Source organism: Polyodon spathula, chromosome 11, assembly GCF_017654505.1.
Source record: "Polyodon spathula isolate WHYD16114869_AA chromosome 11, ASM1765450v1, whole genome shotgun sequence".
Classification (NCBI taxonomy): domain Eukaryota; kingdom Metazoa; phylum Chordata; class Actinopteri; order Acipenseriformes; family Polyodontidae; genus Polyodon; species Polyodon spathula.
In genome coordinates, this window is record NC_054544.1 from 9014461 (window position 1) to 9035133 (window position 20673).

At 35.8% G+C, this 20673-nt stretch overlaps 1 protein-coding gene across 1 annotated transcript in view; it reads right to left on the bottom strand.

Moving 5' to 3' along the window:
* Positions 1-9409: 9409 nt before the first annotated feature.
* The window catches only part of thsd7ba (thrombospondin, type I, domain containing 7Ba), a 103873-nt gene continuing 92609 nt past the window's right edge, over positions 9410-20673 (bottom strand). Inside the window, exons 17-29 of the mRNA XM_041263733.1 lie at positions 19422-19555; positions 18238-18391; positions 17511-17652; positions 17297-17412; positions 16364-16481; positions 14509-14654; positions 13714-13885; positions 13218-13391; positions 12796-12891; positions 12366-12448; positions 10699-10891; positions 10404-10491; positions 9410-9592 (exon numbers count right to left, since the gene is read on the bottom strand). Coding sequence (XP_041119667.1) covers positions 9511-9592; positions 10404-10491; positions 10699-10891; positions 12366-12448; positions 12796-12891; positions 13218-13391; positions 13714-13885; positions 14509-14654; positions 16364-16481; positions 17297-17412; positions 17511-17652; positions 18238-18391; positions 19422-19555 — 1698 coding nt within the window. The 3' untranslated portion in view covers positions 9410-9510. The remainder of the gene's footprint in view (positions 9593-10403; positions 10492-10698; positions 10892-12365; positions 12449-12795; positions 12892-13217; positions 13392-13713; positions 13886-14508; positions 14655-16363; positions 16482-17296; positions 17413-17510; positions 17653-18237; positions 18392-19421; positions 19556-20673) is intronic.

The following is a 20673-nucleotide window of genomic DNA, read 5'->3' on the forward strand; positions in this document are numbered from 1 at the left end:
GTTAGCCCAGTATTACCCAAGACTCGAAGGGGTATACTGTATTTAAATATAAGAATGCAAGTTTTACACGCAAACATATTCTGTACCTTATATTCATTAATACAACTCCTGTTTTCTAATTTGCTATTTATTTATTCTATAATTGCATCATATAGGCTACAGCGAAATCACCAAAGTGAAATGGTTAAGACAGACAGCTGGTAATAGAGTGTGCTCGGGCTGTTTTCAAATCGCATGGGTCTGACAGGGTCTTAATGGGTTTTAGATGAAGCTGGTTTTAAGAAGAGGCGTGATCTACTCTCATGTAATGGAAATCAATCATTAAGTTAACATGGTGGATAGATCGGTATCTTTTTATATTATTTTGAAATATATGTAGCTACAGGCACTGGTATTTTGATATGATTCAATATTTACTATAGCATTATCGTAACGTAAAGAAAGGTATAGTGTACATCTGCTTATTTTAAACACACGTCGTTTTGTTTGAGTGAAGTTTTGAGAGTAAAGGTCAAGGTCAACATTTTTTTTTTTTTTTCTAGTTGGTAAGTAACTAAATAGTTTGAAAATATTCCTAGTACATTTTCTGTAGATTATTGATTGGCTGTATGTCAACAAAGAAAGAATCCTATCGATGCCACTAACAAAATGGTAACATTTTTAACAGTAAATTCACTTCAACATAATTAAATAAATACCCCATATAGTAAGTCTCTCAAGAGGGGATATAAACAAAATGAATTTTACCTGCTTCAAGATTTTGAAGACTTTGATTCTTATGGGATTCTTAACGTGGTATACATTTCCACCTTGTGGTCACATGCTGCTGGTGACTCTTCCATTTAAAGGCAATGTGGTCTTCTGTACTCCAGTGCTGTAGTGTCCACATAAAAAAAAAGATCAATATTTATTTGGAAACAGCTGTATATACAATAATAGTCAAGGTGCCAAAAAATGAACTATAAAAAGGTATCGAACAATCTGCAATAAACAAGTACCTGCAAAGTGCTTGTTTTCAAAGAATGAAAAACCAAACTATTTCAATAAATAGCATTGAACTTGAGGGTACCTGCTATTTGTTGTCTAGACTCCTTTGGGTTTTAGTAACTCAGTGACAAATGTTCTAACAGTGTTCTATCAGAGCTGAATAGGATATTCCCAGCAATTTGTTGTTATGCTGAGGAAGGTCAATACGTCATGCCAGCCAGGTCTCATTAGAAACACAATGTTAACATTAACGTCTTTCACTAACAAAGAGCCTTTTGTTTCAAAGTTAATTACAGTCAACACAGATGGTGGTCAACCCGGTACTGTGTTATTGAAGTGAATAAACCTAAATTCATTATACTCCCTCTCTATAATGCACATATGGTAAAGCAAAAATGTAACTTTCCATTAATTAACAATGTATAAAGCACCATGTAATCAATGCTATATTTGTTAACAATAAAAAGGTAACAGTCCCACCCTCGTGGATCATTTTAAACTATAAATAGCCTGGCTAAACGGTGGTCGAGAGTTCAGTTCAGTCTCGCCCCAGGTTCTGCTGCCAGAGCGGAGCTGAAACGAAGCTGAAGCGACTAGTTTCCCGAAGAAAGCCACAGCTCCTATCGTAGCAAAAAAGTAAATACATTAGGAAAGATTACCATGTAATAGGCATCATATTTATTTAGTTATAAAACAAATGCTGAATAAGATGACTGTGTTTTAAAGTGCCACTGCAGCTTTTCTTCAGTTCAGATACTGTTCAAAAGGGAGAGACAGAAACGGAGGTTATCCTGAGAAGTTGTTTACAGTTTGAACAACACCGGTACTGTATCTACTGTAGAAATATTGAATGAATCACTAGTATAAGTAGGGAATTGGATGACTCATGATATGTTTGAAACGGTGGCTAAAGCCCCTTTCAAACTGACACTCCTACCCAGGTCCCAGACATATCCGGGTCAACCCTATGACAACCCGGGTTGACAGCGGTCCACCTCAGAATGTGGGTTGACATGCTTTGACCCGGGTCGAGCAAGACAAAATGCATGATGGCCGTTCGTGAAGGTTTCACTTCTGCAAGAAACTTGCGAGTCATTTCATTTCATTCTGTTTTAGCCATATTTCTATTGATTGAGAAAAACACACCATGAGCCAGATTGCAGCAAGGATGAAAAGATTAAGCTTGATTCACATTTGATGCAGTGTGTATTAGAAGCCCGCAAGAGCTGGAAGCTGATTGATTGATGCAGGCTAAGCAACTCTCTGCATGGGGCCTTTCTTAAAGTACTCTGTGGTAGATTATTACTAAATAAAGCTATATGATCTACAATGTGTTGTTAAATTTGAACAAATAATGAAAAAATTTAGTAAACAGTGACTTTGTGAACTCGATTCTTTTGGTTTACCATAGTTGTCTAATTTTGTAATCCGTTGGCATTTTTGTTCTAAAGTTCTACAACTAAATTTGTGTACTATGCAAGACATCATTTACTATATCTTTGTTTCATTAAGACATTCATTAAATTATTCCCATAAAATATTCACAAAAAGTTAAGATTCTTTGAGCTAGGAGAATGTGGATACTGTATTACATCTTCAAGAAGGGATGTGTTGTAAATGTATTTTGCAAAAAGAAGACACTACATCTTTTCTCCAGGGTTGATAATTATCTATGCAACATATCGTAACTTTTTATAACCACAGATATTCCAGAATTAGGCATTTAAGTTGCGTAATTAGATGTAGACAATAAAACAATTGTTCAATGTGCAAGCTTGCTCTAAATAAAGCAGGAACAGTAAATAAGAAATTAAGAATGTTTTTAACAGAGCATCTTGTGCTGCAAGCCAGATGGCAAGATGAAGACATTAAATTGTTTTCATTTTCCAATATGTTTTCAGTTTTTAGGTCCATTATTATTTGGATACTGCTGACAAAATAAAGTGAATACGATTGGTATGTAAACAGTGGACAAAAGTCAGTTTTCTTAAGCTCTGCAAAATACCACAGCTAATTCCTTTCTAAATTCCTCATTTAGTGAGTCACTATGTACTGTTTACACCAATAAATCTAATTTTATTCAGTGGCAGTTGATTTCTTTTTAAATTTCCAAGCCCTTAAACACAATACTGATGTCATAACTTAATTAAATGCAAAAGTCCCCTAGTTACAATTTAACAGGACACTGTCTGCTCAATGTATTTTACCTCATCAACTCCTGCTGTAGTAAATGGAGCTGTCGGGCTCAGAGGTTTCATTTTCTCTTTATTTAAAAGCCTACTTTATATTCATCAAGTCGGTGCCTGCCTCTTCTTTCAAGTCAGTCAAACCACATTTATCTTTAATAGAATGATTTGCTGCTAATAAAAAATAAATGATGTTTAAAAAGCCAAATGTTTTGCAAGCTACAGAAAGTTATGAAACAGTTTTCTGGAGAATGTAATGATCTCCATGGGTTTATTTAGATGAATTAAAGATGACAGGGTGGTACTATCTCCTAGTTGCTTGCGGAGGTAGCTGTGACATTTTCATTTGAATTCATTCCAGTTTTAAACGAAACTGACATTGTTAACCACATAAATTAAATCTGAATACAAGATGTAAATGTCTATTTCCCAGAGAGCAGGTTTTGTAACTGATATATAGGTCTTTGCCTGTTCTGGTGAGACATGTCAAAATGTATTCAAACATAGTGGTTAAAACTAGTCCACCCGTCAGAAGACGTTTTATAAAATGTTATTTAAGGCTCATAGAATCAAGGAACCACTAAATTGTAATTTGGACCAGCATGAATGACTGACATATGATTGTGTTCTACTGCGTTCCCAAGCTCTGTGACTGAACAAATGGCCTAAACTGAATTGATTTACATTATTGATGACACAGTTTAACATTAGTCCTTTTTTAAAATACATTATTTATTTAATTTAAACATGTAAATTATAGACTATCTCAACTCATTATGATTTATTAGAGGTCAGATTAATTAACGTGTTTGTCTTCCGTTGTCTGTGATACCCTTCTCAGCACCTTCTGGATTTCCTGTAAGTCTAGATTTTCAAGTTGTGGACCGTTCAGTACAGTATTGTATGTGCCTTCAGCACAACATTCATTTCTCAGGATCAATATAAAAAATAAGTTACAAATCCCAAATAAAAAAAATAATTCTAACAAATGCATATGTTTAAATGTTGTTATTGTACTTTGATAGTTGTAATCGTATGTCATCCACCAATATTTAGGGCAAGAGAAGCTTATCCTAACTAGTGCCAACACAGGAAGAGTAAAACCTAGTTAACTATGGGACAGATGCATAAACACATCTAAGTGAAAATAATTCTCATCAGTTTTCCTTCATGAAAACAAACCAATGCAAATGTGCAATATTTTCTTTTTTCAGATGAAATAGAAATAAAATCCTGATTTATGTTCAGTTTGTACCAATGCAAGGTTTTCACCCATTTTTTAATTTTTTTTTTTTTATAACAAAACGGGTTTAGGCAGAAGCTGTAAATGTTGTTTCTTACACATGGTATAAAATTTACATGTCCAAACAAAGGGAGCATTGATGTAAACAGAATGAAAACCAGTTTCTTAACTAAAGTCAAGTTTAAAAAAACCAAACAAACAAAAAACGCAATTTTAACCCAATATTGTGATTACAATAAACAAGGTGCAACCTGGATAACAGACCCCAAGAGCCATCTAGTGGAAGAAATTCAGAACTGAGCAACATATATCCGACCCTTCACCAACTACTCCATGCAACTCCTCGGCCCTGGTACTCTCCCGCCTAGACTACTGCAACTCCCTCCTGGCCGGCCTCCCTGCGTCTGCCTCCCGTCCACTCCAGCTCATCCAGAACTCCGCTGCTAGCCTGGTGTTCTCTCTGCCTCGCTACTCCACTGCTCCACTCACTCCACTGTCTCCCGATCATCGCTTGCATCCAGTTCAAGACTCTTGTAGTCGCCTACCGAGGCCTTGACCAGACTACACCCAGCTACCTCCAGACCCTCATCTCTCCCTACATCCCCACCCGATCTGCACTAGAAGAGCTGTGAGAGCTGTACCTCCTCTACGCTGCTCTGCTTCCAGAGCCCGCTCCTCCTTCACCCTCACTCCACAGTGGTGGAACGATCTTCCTATGGATGTCAGGACTGCCAGTCCCTGACCACCTTCCAGCGCCTCCTCAAGACACACCTCTTTAGACACCTGTAAACCTCAACACTTTCCTTCTAGTCAATATAGCACTCTGCCTTTAATGCACTTTAACTTGCACTTATCTGCTCCCTAATTGACTGTATTTAATCCTGCACTGAACCCAATCTATAGTATTTTGTATCTCACCTGCTCTCATATCTAACCCTGATGTAACTGTTATCTACTCTTGAACTGCCCCGATATTAAATCATACTGTGTTTTATATCTGCTCTTATTAGGACCGAAGTCATTGTATTTTGTATCTTGCTCTTAACTGTACTGTGATTCTTGAAATGTATTTTTTGCATACAGCTGTAAGTGCTCCGGCTAAGGGTGTCTGCAAAGAAATAAATAAATAGAAAGAAATAATTTTAGTGAGTAGATAAAAAATATATGCTAAAGCTGTTTTACTTGACAACCATGCCTCTAATTCATTTAATTATTCACTTCTAATTGTGCATTCCTCAATAAGGTTACTTGTAAGATGTGGCTGTTTTTAAAGTTCCCTCCTCCTCCCAATGACCACAATGCAGCATTTCATTATACCTGGTTATATCTTCTTTTTCCACTTGATGGTCAGAGGATGTGGTTCTGGATGGCCCTAAGCAATGTGTTGGATCTGAGGCCAAAGCTTTTCTGTAGCACGGAATAGTTTTAGCTGCAGTATTTATGCAAAGTATTTAATTTATACTTAAATTAATTGAATTGGCAATTCATCTGCTTAGTTTATCCAGTTTGGCGACATAGGCTTTTGGTCTAAAGGCCTTTTATTTTTGTTTTTGATTGATTGAATATCTCTTTTAATAAAATGTTCTTTGCAATTTTAAACAGCCAAAGTTTCTTACATGTTACACTGTGTTATGATTTTGTTATAAACTAGTTCAAGACTACATCTTGCAATTAGAATGCTACTGAAAAAGAACAGAGCAATTCTTACTTTTTTTATTAACTGTACATACTGTAACGTTCAGGGTGTGCAATATTGCACAGGCATTCTTTCAATAACTTCCACCAGCACGACACAGCTGTGGGTACAACCCCAAACCTCTGCAGAAACGCTGAAGACGTGAAAGAGAAGACAACCAGCAACCAATACTTTTGGGATATTCTATACAGGTCAGGTATTTACTGAGCATTTTAGCAGTTTATTTACATCACTGTGAAAAGATGTAAACAAATATTTTTTACTGTAAATAAATTAAATATATCTTTTAATTTTGTCATAGGGAAAGGTTTTGATTAAAAAAAGGTAGGCAATAAGCAATGGGGTGGAACAACCACAACAACAAAAAAAAGGCTGAGAGAGAGAGAGAGAGAGAGAGAGAGAGAGAGAGAGAGAGAGAGAGAGAGAGAGAGAGAGAGAGAGACTCAATAACAGCAACGGAGAGGTTATACCTACCTTACCTGATTGTGAGAACGTGATCTCCGCGGAGTGACTACTTATTCACTCGGCAGGCAGGACCAAGGATGTCACTCCCCGGAGGGGCCTATCGGCAGCTCTGACATAAAATGCTCGGTAAATACCTGACCTGTGCAGGCATATCCCAAAAGTACTGGTTGTTGGTCATCTTCGAATTGAAAGGGAACACATTAATTGAATCCTGGTGAACCATAAAACCTAAAAACCCCAAAACCCAGAACCACCAATTCCATCAAAAACTCCAAGCATTTCCCTGACTCCCAAACATATGAAACAACATAAATGGCTGTCGGTTTGTTTTGGATTGTTAATTGTTTTGTATCTATATTATCTGAGCTAGGCTTTATTGTAGTTTGTATTGACACGTGGAAGAGTGGTAATATTAAAGATATATAAAAAATAACATAACACTTTCTCCACAGAGTATCACAATTTATTTGCATTTGTTCTATAACTCATTCATTAAGGTACACACACTTGTAACATACATTTCACTGTAAACAAGGAATATACCCATATTATTTCTGGAGAGTGTGGCTCCATTACTGGTGTATATTTGGAAGAAGCATTGTAAACATTATGAACTTTGGGGGCACCAAAAAATGATTCTTTTTCATAAAAGGTTATGAAAATGTGTCTAAATGAAGTATTTTGTGACATAAAATAATACAAAATAACATACGAGATTAAAACCATATAACTGTATTTTTAAAAGTTTGATAAACAATGTGAATTACATTCAAACTTTTGGAAAGATTTACCTTGCACTCTGTGTCCAAAATGAAGGTCCAGTGTTTACATTAACTTTACACACCTTTTTATGGAAGGAAAATTGATTGTACACAATAAACTAATGCACACTTTTGAGTCCTTAAGTTAAACTTAGTTTTATGTAAGTTGAAAAAGTAAGACTTTTAAAAATATGGACCATGGTTTTAAATAAAATTAAAAATAATGAGGATGCTTTTACATTTGGCCATTCAACTATAGAGCCAAACTGTTTGTGGCTTATTTTTTAAATATGCTATTTTCTGTTGTAAACTTATCATTTTGGTAGTCAATTAACTGAATTATAAAGATTAAATCTTAAAATCTTAAAAAAAGAAATAAAAGAAAAGGTTACAGTGGAGACTGTGGAGATAAACATTTTTTAGCAGGACATTACAAATTGTATCATGGACAATCTTAGAAAACGAATCAGAAAGGTAACAGTTATTGTGAAATACCCCCAGAATGACTAAGATCACAGGGCCTTGACAGACAAACCACCAACAAATACTATTAAGAGAACAGTTATATATATAGCTAGGCCTTAAAAAAAACAGTTGGTTTGTTAATTCTGTATCTGGTTAACATTCTCACGTACATTTAGTTGACAAATGTAGCATTGTATAAAAGATTTTTGAACTCAATGGAAATATAGGTTGGTGTACTGTGGGCCTCACATATGTCAAATGTGCCTATATTCTGACTGGCAATGACGACTCTCCACTGAAGAGCACAAAGGTAAATTGGGTCAATTAGTTATTGTTTCAACTAATATAATTCTGACCAACAATATTTGTTCACATTAGTTTAAGGATCAATTTATAAATCTGTGTATAAATGGGTTGATGCTTATTAACAAGGAACCATTGTATTAAATTAAATGTTCATATATCTAACCATGTGTTGCCAAAGCCTGTTATTATTAATGATAACTGTTTAATGTTATTTATACCTTCATTTATAGATTACTGATTGTTTATACCAGAACCTTAAACTAAGGTATTACAGTATCTTAGACACATATTTTTTCAGCTGCACTGTGTCTTGATGTCAATTGCATGAACTGAACACTAATTGCTGGTTTCACAGACCCTGATTAATACTAATCTTGGACTACCTTACCTAATATAACATTAGGTAGTCCAAGGTTAGTGCTAATCGGGGTCTCTCCTGTCGTTTTCATTGTCAAATGTTCCAGAGACATCCACACTTCCAGGTTCATCTAATGCTAACCTAAAATCATAATTCTACCTTAAACCTGTCAGGATAACTGTTTCCGGTACACAACAAATGCAATTCCATGTGTGGATGTTCCCAGAGCATTTACTACTGAACGAATCACATGTGAATGTCAGGTTTCTAATGTTTTTTAGAATGCTGTAAGCTTCACCCTGCAGTACTGGCTAGGCCTTTCTTCAGTAGTTTTCCTTCCCCATTAGAGAAGAAGTTTATCAAGGGTAACAATCAGTGGTATGGGTACATCCCATAATGTTATCATTTTAAAAAACATCACATCAAAATCCTTCGTATTGACAATGTAAACACTATAAAACTTTTTGAAAAAAAAAAAAAGGATTCTGCACTAATATAGTGCATAATGACATTAATTTGCTTTTTCATTGTCCAATAAGCAAGGTAGAGTACAACTCAGATCATTTTTTTAAATATATTCCAGTGCCATAAATACACAGAGCCATTGGCAGAAGATGCACTTTCTTTTTCTTTATAAATTTGCACTACAGTATGCTCACTTATCAAAATCAAAGGGTTAAGTTCTTCCATCTGTGTTGAGGAATATCACTTAGGTTAATATGCTCCTATTTGACTGACTACGTCAGCAGTAGCACTTCCTCTTTGTGGTTTTGTATACAGACATTACTCACATCTCAAAAGTACTTATAAAACTAGTCAGTCTTCATTCAGTGGATGACAATGAGATAGTCTTCCAGTAAAGACTTTATAGCAAAAAAAAAAAAAAAACCCTGTTCAGACTTCTGCAGAAATCTCTTGTTATCTTTTCTTGTCATTGTGAGATCTATGTATCTGTTTCTTTTGGTCATTTCCCCCTATAGTGTAGGTGTTGGTTTCTGTCGTTTGGAAGTTGGCTGTAGGTTCTGGATGCCCATGTTATGGGGTTACATGTCCACATCTCCATCATAGGCTAAAGACAGAGGTTTCTGTTGAGGAGGGGCACTTTTATTCTGCTTTGGCTTTTTGCTGTTAAAAAAAAAAAAAAAAAAAAAAAAAAAAAAAAAGAACTGAGACATTGCACTTTGGGGTTAACATAAGAACACAAGAAAGTTTACAAATGAGAGGAGGCCATTCGGCCCATCTTGCTCGCTTGGTTGTTAGCAGCTTATTGATCCCAGAATCTCATCAAGTAGCTTCTTAAAGAATCCCAGGGTGTCAGCTTCAACAACATTACTGGGGAGTTGGTTCCAGACCCTCATGATTCTCTGTGTAAAAAAGTGCCTCCTATTTTCTGTTATGAATGCCCCTTTGTCTAATCTCCATTTGTGACCCCTGGTTCTTGTTTCTTTTTTCAGGTCTGCATATGACATGCCTTTTAAACCCAGAATAATTCTGGTCACTCTTCTTTGCACTCTTTCTAGAGCAGCAATATCCTCAGCAGCAACATGATACACTCTTCCACACGGACATTGTAATTCTACTTCAATAGCTATAGCATACAGACTACATCACACTTTTTCATTTTTAATTCCCAGTTATGTATTTACACCCATTTGCTCCCAAATCAGTATTGGCCCTGAAGGAAGATTGACGATCAGTCGGCATGCTCCTACTGAATCATTGACTGGCATCCAGCTGAGCTTTTCTGGTGCCTGACCAGTAGGGGTCACTGTTTTGCAGTCAGCCGAATCAACCTTTGCCAATTTTCTATTCCTATCCATAGCAGAGCTCCCTGTGGAAGTTTGTACCTGTAAGCTCCCAGTCAAATGACCAACTTTATACTTAGGAGCCACCTCAACATCTTGTTAACAGATACCTTGTGAAGAAATATACTTACCAAACCAAAAAAGACATTGTAGTGAGTAATATAATAAGGACAAATCCACCAACGGTCACACTATAGACCCAGATCTTTACTCTGCCATCTGTTAAGAATAGAAAAAAAACTCAGATAAAACTGGAAAAAAAAGTGTCATTTGTGCATTGATTTTCATTTGTTTTATTTTTTGTTTGTTTGTTGGAGAAGCAACCTAATGGAAATAAAAAGCTATTCTGTACAAAGGTAATTACACTTTGTGTATGAGAAAATTGAACACTCTAGTTATTTAAACAAATGCACAGCTCTTACATACCGGGCCCAAAAGGCTGAATAGACCATTCTTTAAAAAAGTCCTGTATTGTGGAAGTCCCTGGTTTTAATTTTCCAGCATTGGTTTTCACATCAGCTTTCTTGTTGTCCGGTCCAGGAATTTTTGTGCAGTAATCCAGGAACCCATACGCAGTCATTACTTCAATGTATCCTTTATCACATCCACAGACTCCACTCTAAAGTGGAGACCGGAGATATGGTTAAAAATTGAAATATGCATTAATCCTGCAGGGGTTCATGATTACTATAAAAACACAGAGAAAGAGATTTGCAATACCAATTTTATGGTACCAGTAGTACAATATGCTGCTGATCATAAAATCCTTAAAACAGACCCTGATACAGTTGAAACACTGCTTCCAAAATTAGTATGCATCACCTCTAATCTACAATGAGGGGTAAATACTGTACCACACACATGTGAAGGAATAAGCTTGGATGATGGCTTGTGTGTTTTCAAAATAACTATGATTCAAATACATCATTGCAGTATATAATTATTTAATATAAAATGTTTACAGCACAGCTATATGAAAAATATAAGTTACATGATCACGATTGCAGTATAATAAAAACAGTCACTGTAAATATATGTTGTGTACTTGTAATGATGTGGAATTTACTCTGGATGGCAGTAAATTCACTTCAGTCTGTAAAGATTGACTTTATTTTACAAATTTACTACCAGTGATCTGTATTTGTTTAAACCAAAGGATCTACTTATTTTTGTCATTTTTAATCACACAGTACTTTATACACACAGTACTTTATATACAATGCACAGTGAAATGCTTCAGTTAGATGACACAATTCAACTTATAAACATTTAACACTACTTAGCATATTTTAATCCCTGGAAAAGCCTAATTCTTTAGGATTATCTGGTAATGTCATACTAGTATTGGAATAATGATTTATATATATATATTTATTCACAAGCATTATTCGAACAAACTAATATGACATTACCAGAAAATCTATAAACATGTGTGTGTGTGTATACACACACACACACACACACACACACACACACACACACAAACACACTGGTGTGCAAAGGTCTTAGACATGTTGCATTTTTCTACTCTGATGCATTATGAGCATCATCAATTTATTCAAAGCTTCCACTAGTGTTTTCTACTATTATAACATCCTTGACTTGCATAAAGAAGGAAAAACACTGAGTGTTATAGCTCAAGTCACTTGATTTTCAAGGTGTGGTATCTGAAGCACAATCAACAAGTACAGAGAAACATAATCTGTAATTGACAAACCCAGGACTGGAAGACCCAAAAAGCTCTGTAACTGTGATGAGCAATACTTGAAGATAATAGAAAGAAGACAATCACTGACTTGACAACAGAACTGACAGAAGGCACAGGTCTCTTTGTCCATCAGATCAACAGTACGAAGGTCACTCTTGAAATCAGGACTTAAAGAATGAGTTGTAGTATGAATACCTCTGTTAAGAAAGGTGAACAAGACTAAAAGGCTAAAATATGCACAACACAGAAATTGGACTATGGAACAATGATCAATGGTGCTTTGAACTGTTGATGGATGGACAACGACACCTGTGCCTTCTGCCAGTTCTATTGTCAATTCAAGTTCACGCAGTACCACAGGTCATTAGCTTACTGTCATTATTACCTGAGTACAGTGGGAGAAGGGTTTTGTGCAGGGGGGGTGGCAATGCCTGACAGTTGATGGCCGGTTCTCCAAAAAGCACCCTCCTGGGAAGGAAGAAAATAATACACGTAATTTTTTATATTTTTTGATAAGCAAATTAAGTATGTGTCACACTGAATAATAGCAGTGTAAACTTATCTGAGTTTTTGATTAATATCTGCGCGTAATTTTCTAAAGTAATTTTCACCTAATGCCCTCGGCTGAAACATACCAGGCAAAAAGATTACTTTAGCGATGATTATGTTTGGTCGAGCAATTTTTTAAAAGCAGATAATATCATTTGTTAACCCTTTTTAATGAAAAAATAACTGTACTCTGAGCATGCAAAGGATACAGGGACCAAATCAGGTACATTGTCTTTGCCAAATGTCTTAAACTTCATGAGGCACACCTGTGACATTAACCCCATCTGAACGTTGACACCACACACAGCGTTCATTGTCTGTCCAAGGACTTGTCCTCCACTCATAGCTAAGGCATTTTCCTTCTGGAATAAAAAGCTTATTAGGATTATGTTAGAAAATCATGTTTTCACGCTTGCATGAACAATAAATATGGTTGTCGTATCAGCAAAACACTTTTCTTATCAAGATTTAACTTAAAAGATTTTTTTTTTTCAGTTTTGGTGTTACATTCCTTCTTAAAAATGTACAGAAATTACTTAATTGATCAACTGTAATATGTAATATAAAAATCACAGAAACACAGACAAAGGAAAAGCAAAGGATTAACTGTGACAAAACATTTTCCTCAGTGAATTAAATTGAATGTCTAACCTACAAGAAATGTGTGCCTTTTTTGCACTGCCCATACCTTTACAAGTTTGTGTTTGAAAGACTTGTTGAGGACAACTGTCTTGGTTTTCAATAGCCTGGATGACCACAGCTCGAGAGCGTGCCTGGCGACCTGTAGTCTCAAAGCTTCTCCCTTCTAGACAGGTCAGCTGACAGGTGCTCCATGAGGACCAGTCTGTCAAGTGACAGTCGCCTAGAACAACAAGGTCTGGAAGTAACGTACGCCGAGGGTATCTGTCTAAAACAGGATAAGTTGTTTTCTGGTGCATACACTGCTGGGTGAGTCTTGATAGTAGTGCTGCTGTCTTTATGTCTTAATGTTCTCCCTTATTTAACAACATAAAGTAGCATTATAAGAGAAAAAAAGATTAATCAAACCCTAATCCTAGTCTTGTTTTCAAGCCAAATACCTGTCCCTAATAGACGAGTAAGGGAATATGCATACCGTTATAACGTTGCATTGAAAAGGTTTGGAATTCAGTTCTAGCAGGTTTAAAAACAAGCTAAAAGCATACCTGGGCAGGGTACAGAACATGGTTGCTGTAATTCCTGTCCTTTGGCTTTCATTAACTTGGCCTCACACATCTCCTCCTCCACTTGTTTTGCAGAAACAGGATCAGAAAGTGAACCATTGTGAACCACACATGCAAGATTCCTCACTCTTAGCCCCTCTCCACACTGCGCTCCCTTTACAAACAATAGAACAGAAACACAAAAGGATAAATAGTTTGATAATCATATTTAGAGATAATATATAATTAGTATAGCCATATAATTAGTACCGTTAGTACATATCAGATGTGCATATTTTACATAAGGACCATACTCTGCTTTTCTGTTGTCTTTTGAAGATCAAATGTTTCATTGAAATTCCTGAGGGTGGTCATAAGGACATCATAACAAGTCTCATGTTTAAAGCTGCAACTCTGCATATAACAATCAAACAAAACAACAGTGTATCTTATTAACATATACTGTGGGTTTCTGAAAATATCTAAAACACTGCTTTGGACTTTTTCAGAAGAAGCCTTTCAATTGAAAAGGTAAAGAAAATCATGTTGGTGATTAGTTAGCTTGCCTTGTATGTCATTCATCTCTGGAGGTGTAACCCAACTGACTTCACAATTCAAATTAGTCAAATCCGGTTTAATATAGGTCATATTGACTTTCGCTTGTGGAGAGGTGAAGCTTCGAAGCCAGTGCCATTGTCCTCTACCTTAACAAAGTAAGCACTAAAGGTCCAAATGAACACAGCTCTGGGACTAAATAATTCAATACATCAATCAATAAAAAAAGGTGAGAATCAGTACCTCCACCTGACATTGTGACCATTCTCCAAGCATCCATTGGTAGCAAGGCTTTACTGGGCAATGTCGGACCTCAGCAAGATGAGCTGGGCAGGGCCTTCCCTCTCCACGAGCCTGCTGGTTTATACTTCGAGAACGCATCATCTGACCTGGCAAGGACAAAATGTTAATATAAAGTACAGCACGATCAAGCAACATAGGTGACCTTAAAAATGACATAACATGTAAGTTGCTAAAAAGTAACCAAATGCATGAGCTGGACGAAGTTTAACATGAAACAACCACTTCGTCGACAAACAAACAAAAAAACTATTACTTTAAAGCCACAGGATTATCCCTTGACTTGACTATCTAAGATAAAAACACTTCAGAAGCATTGTATTATTAATCTTCACTACGAGCAACAAATAATAGATGTATTTTCTGGAATCGTATCAGAGATCATTTCAGGCTTTATTTTTTTATTGTTGCTGTCTAAATGTGCTTTGATTAAAAAAGAAAAAGTTTCCTGCTGTAAAAAACGTAAGAAGGTAAGCAAAGGATGTACACAGATATATGAAAAACATTTATTCCTACACTTGCATTATTATTTTTTAAATCCCATTTTGTTTAATAGTGGGCAATGAGTATGTTTAATGCTGCATAATGATAATTTGTTCTTCTGTGTGTTCTATGTTAACTTAGTTCAGCAGTAAATTATTAGTCCCCCCCCCCCCACCACCTTGTGACAGGGTGGAAAGGCCCTCCATAGGACTAGGCAAAAACATGGCAGGTCTCCACATGACAGTGTGTTTAATGTTAATGACTGGGTTCCCACTTGTTCAATTAATCAATGAACTTGCCAGTCCCCTTCATATAAAAGTGATTGGATGTGATTGAGAGAGTGGGTTTAGCTGGGAGCAAGCCTTGTATCGAGTTTCTGTACAACACTGCCAGTTATCAAGTGTAACAGTGCATGTCAAGTGTTTTGCTTGAAGTCATTTTAAGCCACTTTTAAAAGATAAAACTTCATTATTCAGTTATTAAACCAAGTCTCTGTCTTGCCAGTCCTCCAATTTTTACACTTGTTAGAAAAATAGTTATCTCCAAGTATACTCGATTCATCAAACTCATCTTGGAGTTTATCATCAATAAGTCAGTCGTTCCTAGGGGTGTTGTGCCATTATCTCAATGGGAACCTGTGTTCTGTTTATTTAAAATGCAGTGTCTTGTTATTATAGGATAACAGGACTTGGAAGCCACATGAAACTCCACTTGTTATATATTGTTTTGTAATATCATCGATGTGTCAAAGTGTAGGTTTGTATGATTTAAATAGTACACTCTGAAAAACAGCTAGGCTAAGACATCTATAATTCTGATTGACAAGTGTATAGGAAGGCTTTAATAAAAAGTTAAAAAAACAAAACACAATAAAATAAAAAATAACAGTAGTGTTTTTTTTACAGTTGTATAGAACTATCATATCTACAAAAAGCATCTTGTATAAACTGTCAGATTCTTGAGAACAACATCACAAGCCTGCAAATCAAAAGTCATCAGAAACAACGAAGTCCCATGCTGAGAGTACAGTTTATCATCACACATCCCTGGCTGGCATAAATAAAACCAAACCCCTTTGAGTCTGTAACTGAAAATGGAACTGCAATAACAAAATAAATAGGTCTTCTAAGTTCCTACTATGTAAAATGATTGAACAAGCTAACTATAAAGCGACACTACCTAATCTCTCATTAGGAAATACTAATAAGGAAAAAAAAGGAGCTATAATGAGCTAAAAGAAAAATAGTATGTTTTAATTAATTGACTGACAACTTGCTGATTTGCTAAAAAGACAGGATTGAAGGTTGGTTTATACCTTGGAGCCCACATGAATAGGAGCATTCAGTCCAAGGTGACCACTCAGACAGCTGGCAGTTAACAGGGCATTCAACAAGGCAGTGAATGGTCAGTTTCCACTTCTTCTCCAATTCCATCTATAAAGAGCAGAATAAAAGATGTGAGAACAGTTGTAGGGTTTGCAGCAAAACACATTAGTTATCAGTGCTACTGTACACATTACTGACTCAGTCATATTAAACCCTGAATTAAACCCTAATTCAAGTACTTTAAAGTGTTGCCCTAAAAATAAATAAATATAACATTAATACTGCTACTGTTGTTCTAAACTACACACTTTATAACTAGGGATCTACCTAATTTGCGATTAGACATGTTTTCTTTCTTTTGACTCAGTATCTAATAAAATTAATTCCTGGATAGGACAAACATCGTGCTGCATAAATGGCTTTTATTAAAGAATGCCAGATGCCCTTGACGGTAACCAAGTTTCGGGACTGTTTCTAATCAATTTCCACATCTATATAACTTGGCAAAGCTTTGCCTTACAATTCCAACCAATTCAGTGGATGCAGAATGTGCAATCTCAATGTAGGGGCAGGTCTCCACACAACAGAGACAGAGAATGTTGACAGCAACAGCTGGGGGATGTTGTGTGTTTGCCTTTAACAAATGACAGCACTCCATACCATTACCACTATTTTTAGGCTTTTATAGTGTTCTGAAATATGATCTACTTAGATTTATTTAAAGTTTAAAAATGTCTGCTAAATCTTAATTTTATTCCATAACCTGCCCGGGAAAAATATGTATATTCTCCATGATTTAAGTAGACCCCTAATTATAATACATAGGATGCAATTAGTAAATGAAATGCCAAATAAAGCACACAACCTGTAACAATCAAAACCTTTAATTAGCTTAAAGGTCCAACAGTCAGTTAAAAAGTTACCTGCTTGCAGTATCTCAACTCAACTGGCTTCCCATCACTTCGGATACAGTCTAAAAGGCGGACTCGGGTTCCCTGTCCACACACAGCACTATCACTTAATTGACAAGTGCTCCAGTCTGATTTTATAAAACAAAATGATGGCATTATTAGATTAACAGATTAGCATTATGCAAAAGTGGATATCCCATTACTGAGACCTAGAGAGAAGTTATACCTGTGACATTGTATTGATAGGTGAAGCAGTTTTCGTTGAGAACACAGGACTGATTTTGAGATTCTTCAGGGCAGGTGTTGTCAGCTGTCGGGAGCCTTAGAGGATGTCTTGTCCTTTGTCGAACACCTTTTGGGTCACATGGCTGAAAACAAGTAAAATGAAAATGTACATACTGCTACGACTATTCTGATGAATAAATGCAAACCAAACTCTTTTAAACAATGTTACTGTTGATGAATAGCATGACCCCAGCAGACACAGACACATATATATATATATATATATATATATATATATATATATATATATATATATATATATATATATATATATATATATATATATATTATATTATCATTTATTTATTTTAAATGTACAAGCCATCACTATACCCACTATACTGTATATAGTTACCTGGAACATGGCCGATATCCATTGATAATGTCTTGGATAAGATTCTAGGTGGGCCGAATGTCTCATTCAGTCAGACAAGAAGAACTTCCATACAGTATATAAGGCTTAGACAGTATCTCCCTTCCTTTATTACATCACTCTATCACAGGGTCACTCGTCTAAGTACGCCTAGTGTGAATCCAAATAGGGGATTATAGCTCCTCTGCAAGGACAGTATGGTTTATTATAACTTTTGATGATGTGGCATCTGAAAATGTGCCATTCCTTGACTCTGGTGCTCAATTAAAAGCCATGGGATTCATTTGGTACTTACTTGTGGACATATACTCCACTCTCCCCACTGGGACATCACACAGTCATCTGGACATGGGTGAAAACAGATCTGACCCTCAAAAGGCATTTCTTCGTGATCACACAGTGTGTTATCCACAATCTCCCCAGGACCACCAGCACTGTTATTTACACACCTAAAGAAAAAAAAAGGAACGTTACCAAAATGTTATAAAATGTTCACTTTGTAACTGATGTACCAATGAATGCCACTGCAACTGAGATTTAATGGACCAGAATAAAAATGTTTTTTTTTTTTTTTTTTTGTTAATGGATTTCAAATGTCCTATTTTCAGGGCTCATAATAGTAATTCTTTTAAACTGATTCTTTTTTTTTTTTTCTAACAAACATTTTATTTTATTTTATTTATTTTTTCAATCTGTATTGCTGCCACAGAGAGCCAAATTAAATCTGGTCATCCATCACAAGAACAAAGAGAAGTAATTTATGTCAATTAAAAAAATGACAACAGAATATTGACCTGTATGAGCTATATTATTTAGTCTGTTTTTGCCCTGGAGCAGTGGTTCCCAACCTGGTCCTAAGGACCCCCTGTGTCTGATGGTTTTCATTCCAACTGAACTCAGTTGCAGAGTTCAAGTTACTTATAAAATGTTATGGCTAACTTGAAATTTGCATTTTTACTTCAATTAAGGGTCTAGTTAATAAATCGTGAGCTCAGTTGGAATGAAAACCAGCAGACACAGGGGGTCCCCAGGACCATGATTGGGAACCACTGCTCTGGAGTATGGGTAGGCAACCCTGGTCCTGGGGAGTCACAATCCTGCAGGTTTTGTAGGTATCGCTTAATCATCAATTGGTAGATCCCTGAAACACGTGGTAATTCTAACCAATTAAGCCAATCATTAAATCAATTAATTTATTAAGGGGCTTGAGTAAAACAAAAACCAAAAGTGTCTGTGGCACTCCAGGACCACGGTTGCCTGCCCCTGCTCTGGAGGACACAACCTACGATACAAGTTAATCAAATATTCACAGGTACTTTAGGAATACATGAATAGATACAATTGGAAATCCTACACAGACAAATTACTACTTCTATAAACAAAATTTATGAAAATAAAAGGCAATATGCATAAACACAGGTACAGATAGAAGCAGTATATTAAAATGCATGTTAAATGTTTTTTAGTAATATGTCTTACTTGACTTTCCTACTCTGCACCCCTTCTCCACAATCCAGGGCTTTGTCTGCTCCATTGACTGTGCATGTAGACCAGAGATCAGTCACCCAAAGATACTGATTGCATTCGCTGTAACACGGGACTGCCTCATACACCTAAAATATGAAAAACACATATTATTTATTATATGAACATACATAGAGAAAGAAAGAAAAGCAAGCTTCTAGATGATCTAGTCAACATGGGAGAGAAATCAGAATACTGGAAGCATAGTAAACTTGGCTTTTTAAGGCATCTACTTTTTTTCTTAAGTTTTGGTGTTCAAAACTTGGTCAACATTGGTATTCTGTAATAATCTGAAACTAGGGAATATTCAGTCTTTTCTAAGTTTTATATTTATAAACTTTAAAAAAAAAATAACATTTATAAACTTAATAATGACACTGTCAGATGCGAACCATAATGTCGGGCATAACATTAGCTTGTATTCATTTTTGGTTTGTTTGTTTTGTTTCATGTTTTATATTTCAATTGCATAATGGTAAATCAATTCTAGACATTGTACTGAAAGAGATAACATATGGCCGCTTAAAGTGATAAATGGACACTGTATAAGCTGCATATATCTATGTGTTTCTGGCTCATTGTCTATCTAACATATAGTTCACTTACTGTACTCAATAGTTGAAAAAAATCCTTTAAATAGCATTGCTTGCTATATAGCTGCAGATGACATGGTGTCATTATTTTTAACTGGTTTACAAGGTAATGACTGTCAGTGTATTAAAAAGTGAAGACAAACAGAGCACACACATTAAATGCTGCCCGTTTGCTAATTATTGCTAATTAGTGTAACTTAAAGGTGCAAGGTTATTCATCACTAACTCTGCATTCACACTATGAACTTTCTGAATGATACAGTGAAGCACTTTAGATAAACTGGCATATCAATGTTCACAAAGGGCATCACAAATGATGTCCTTTCATTCACAAAATATGTTTTAAATGTGTTTTTGCAAATATCACTTTAAATCCAGTCACCTCCAACCTACAGACATAACCTTCCTTCCAGTAGGTCCCCATGTTTCTCCATGAAAGTACAAATGGGACACTATAGGGTCGTTTGTGATTATCTATGCATCCGCTTATCTAAATACTATCATCTTTTTAACTCAGTAATAATCCAGCTGCTGTATTCTCTACTAGGGTGATTAATTACCTTCCTTCATAACATTATTAAATACAAAATATACAGTGAAAGGAAGACGTGCTA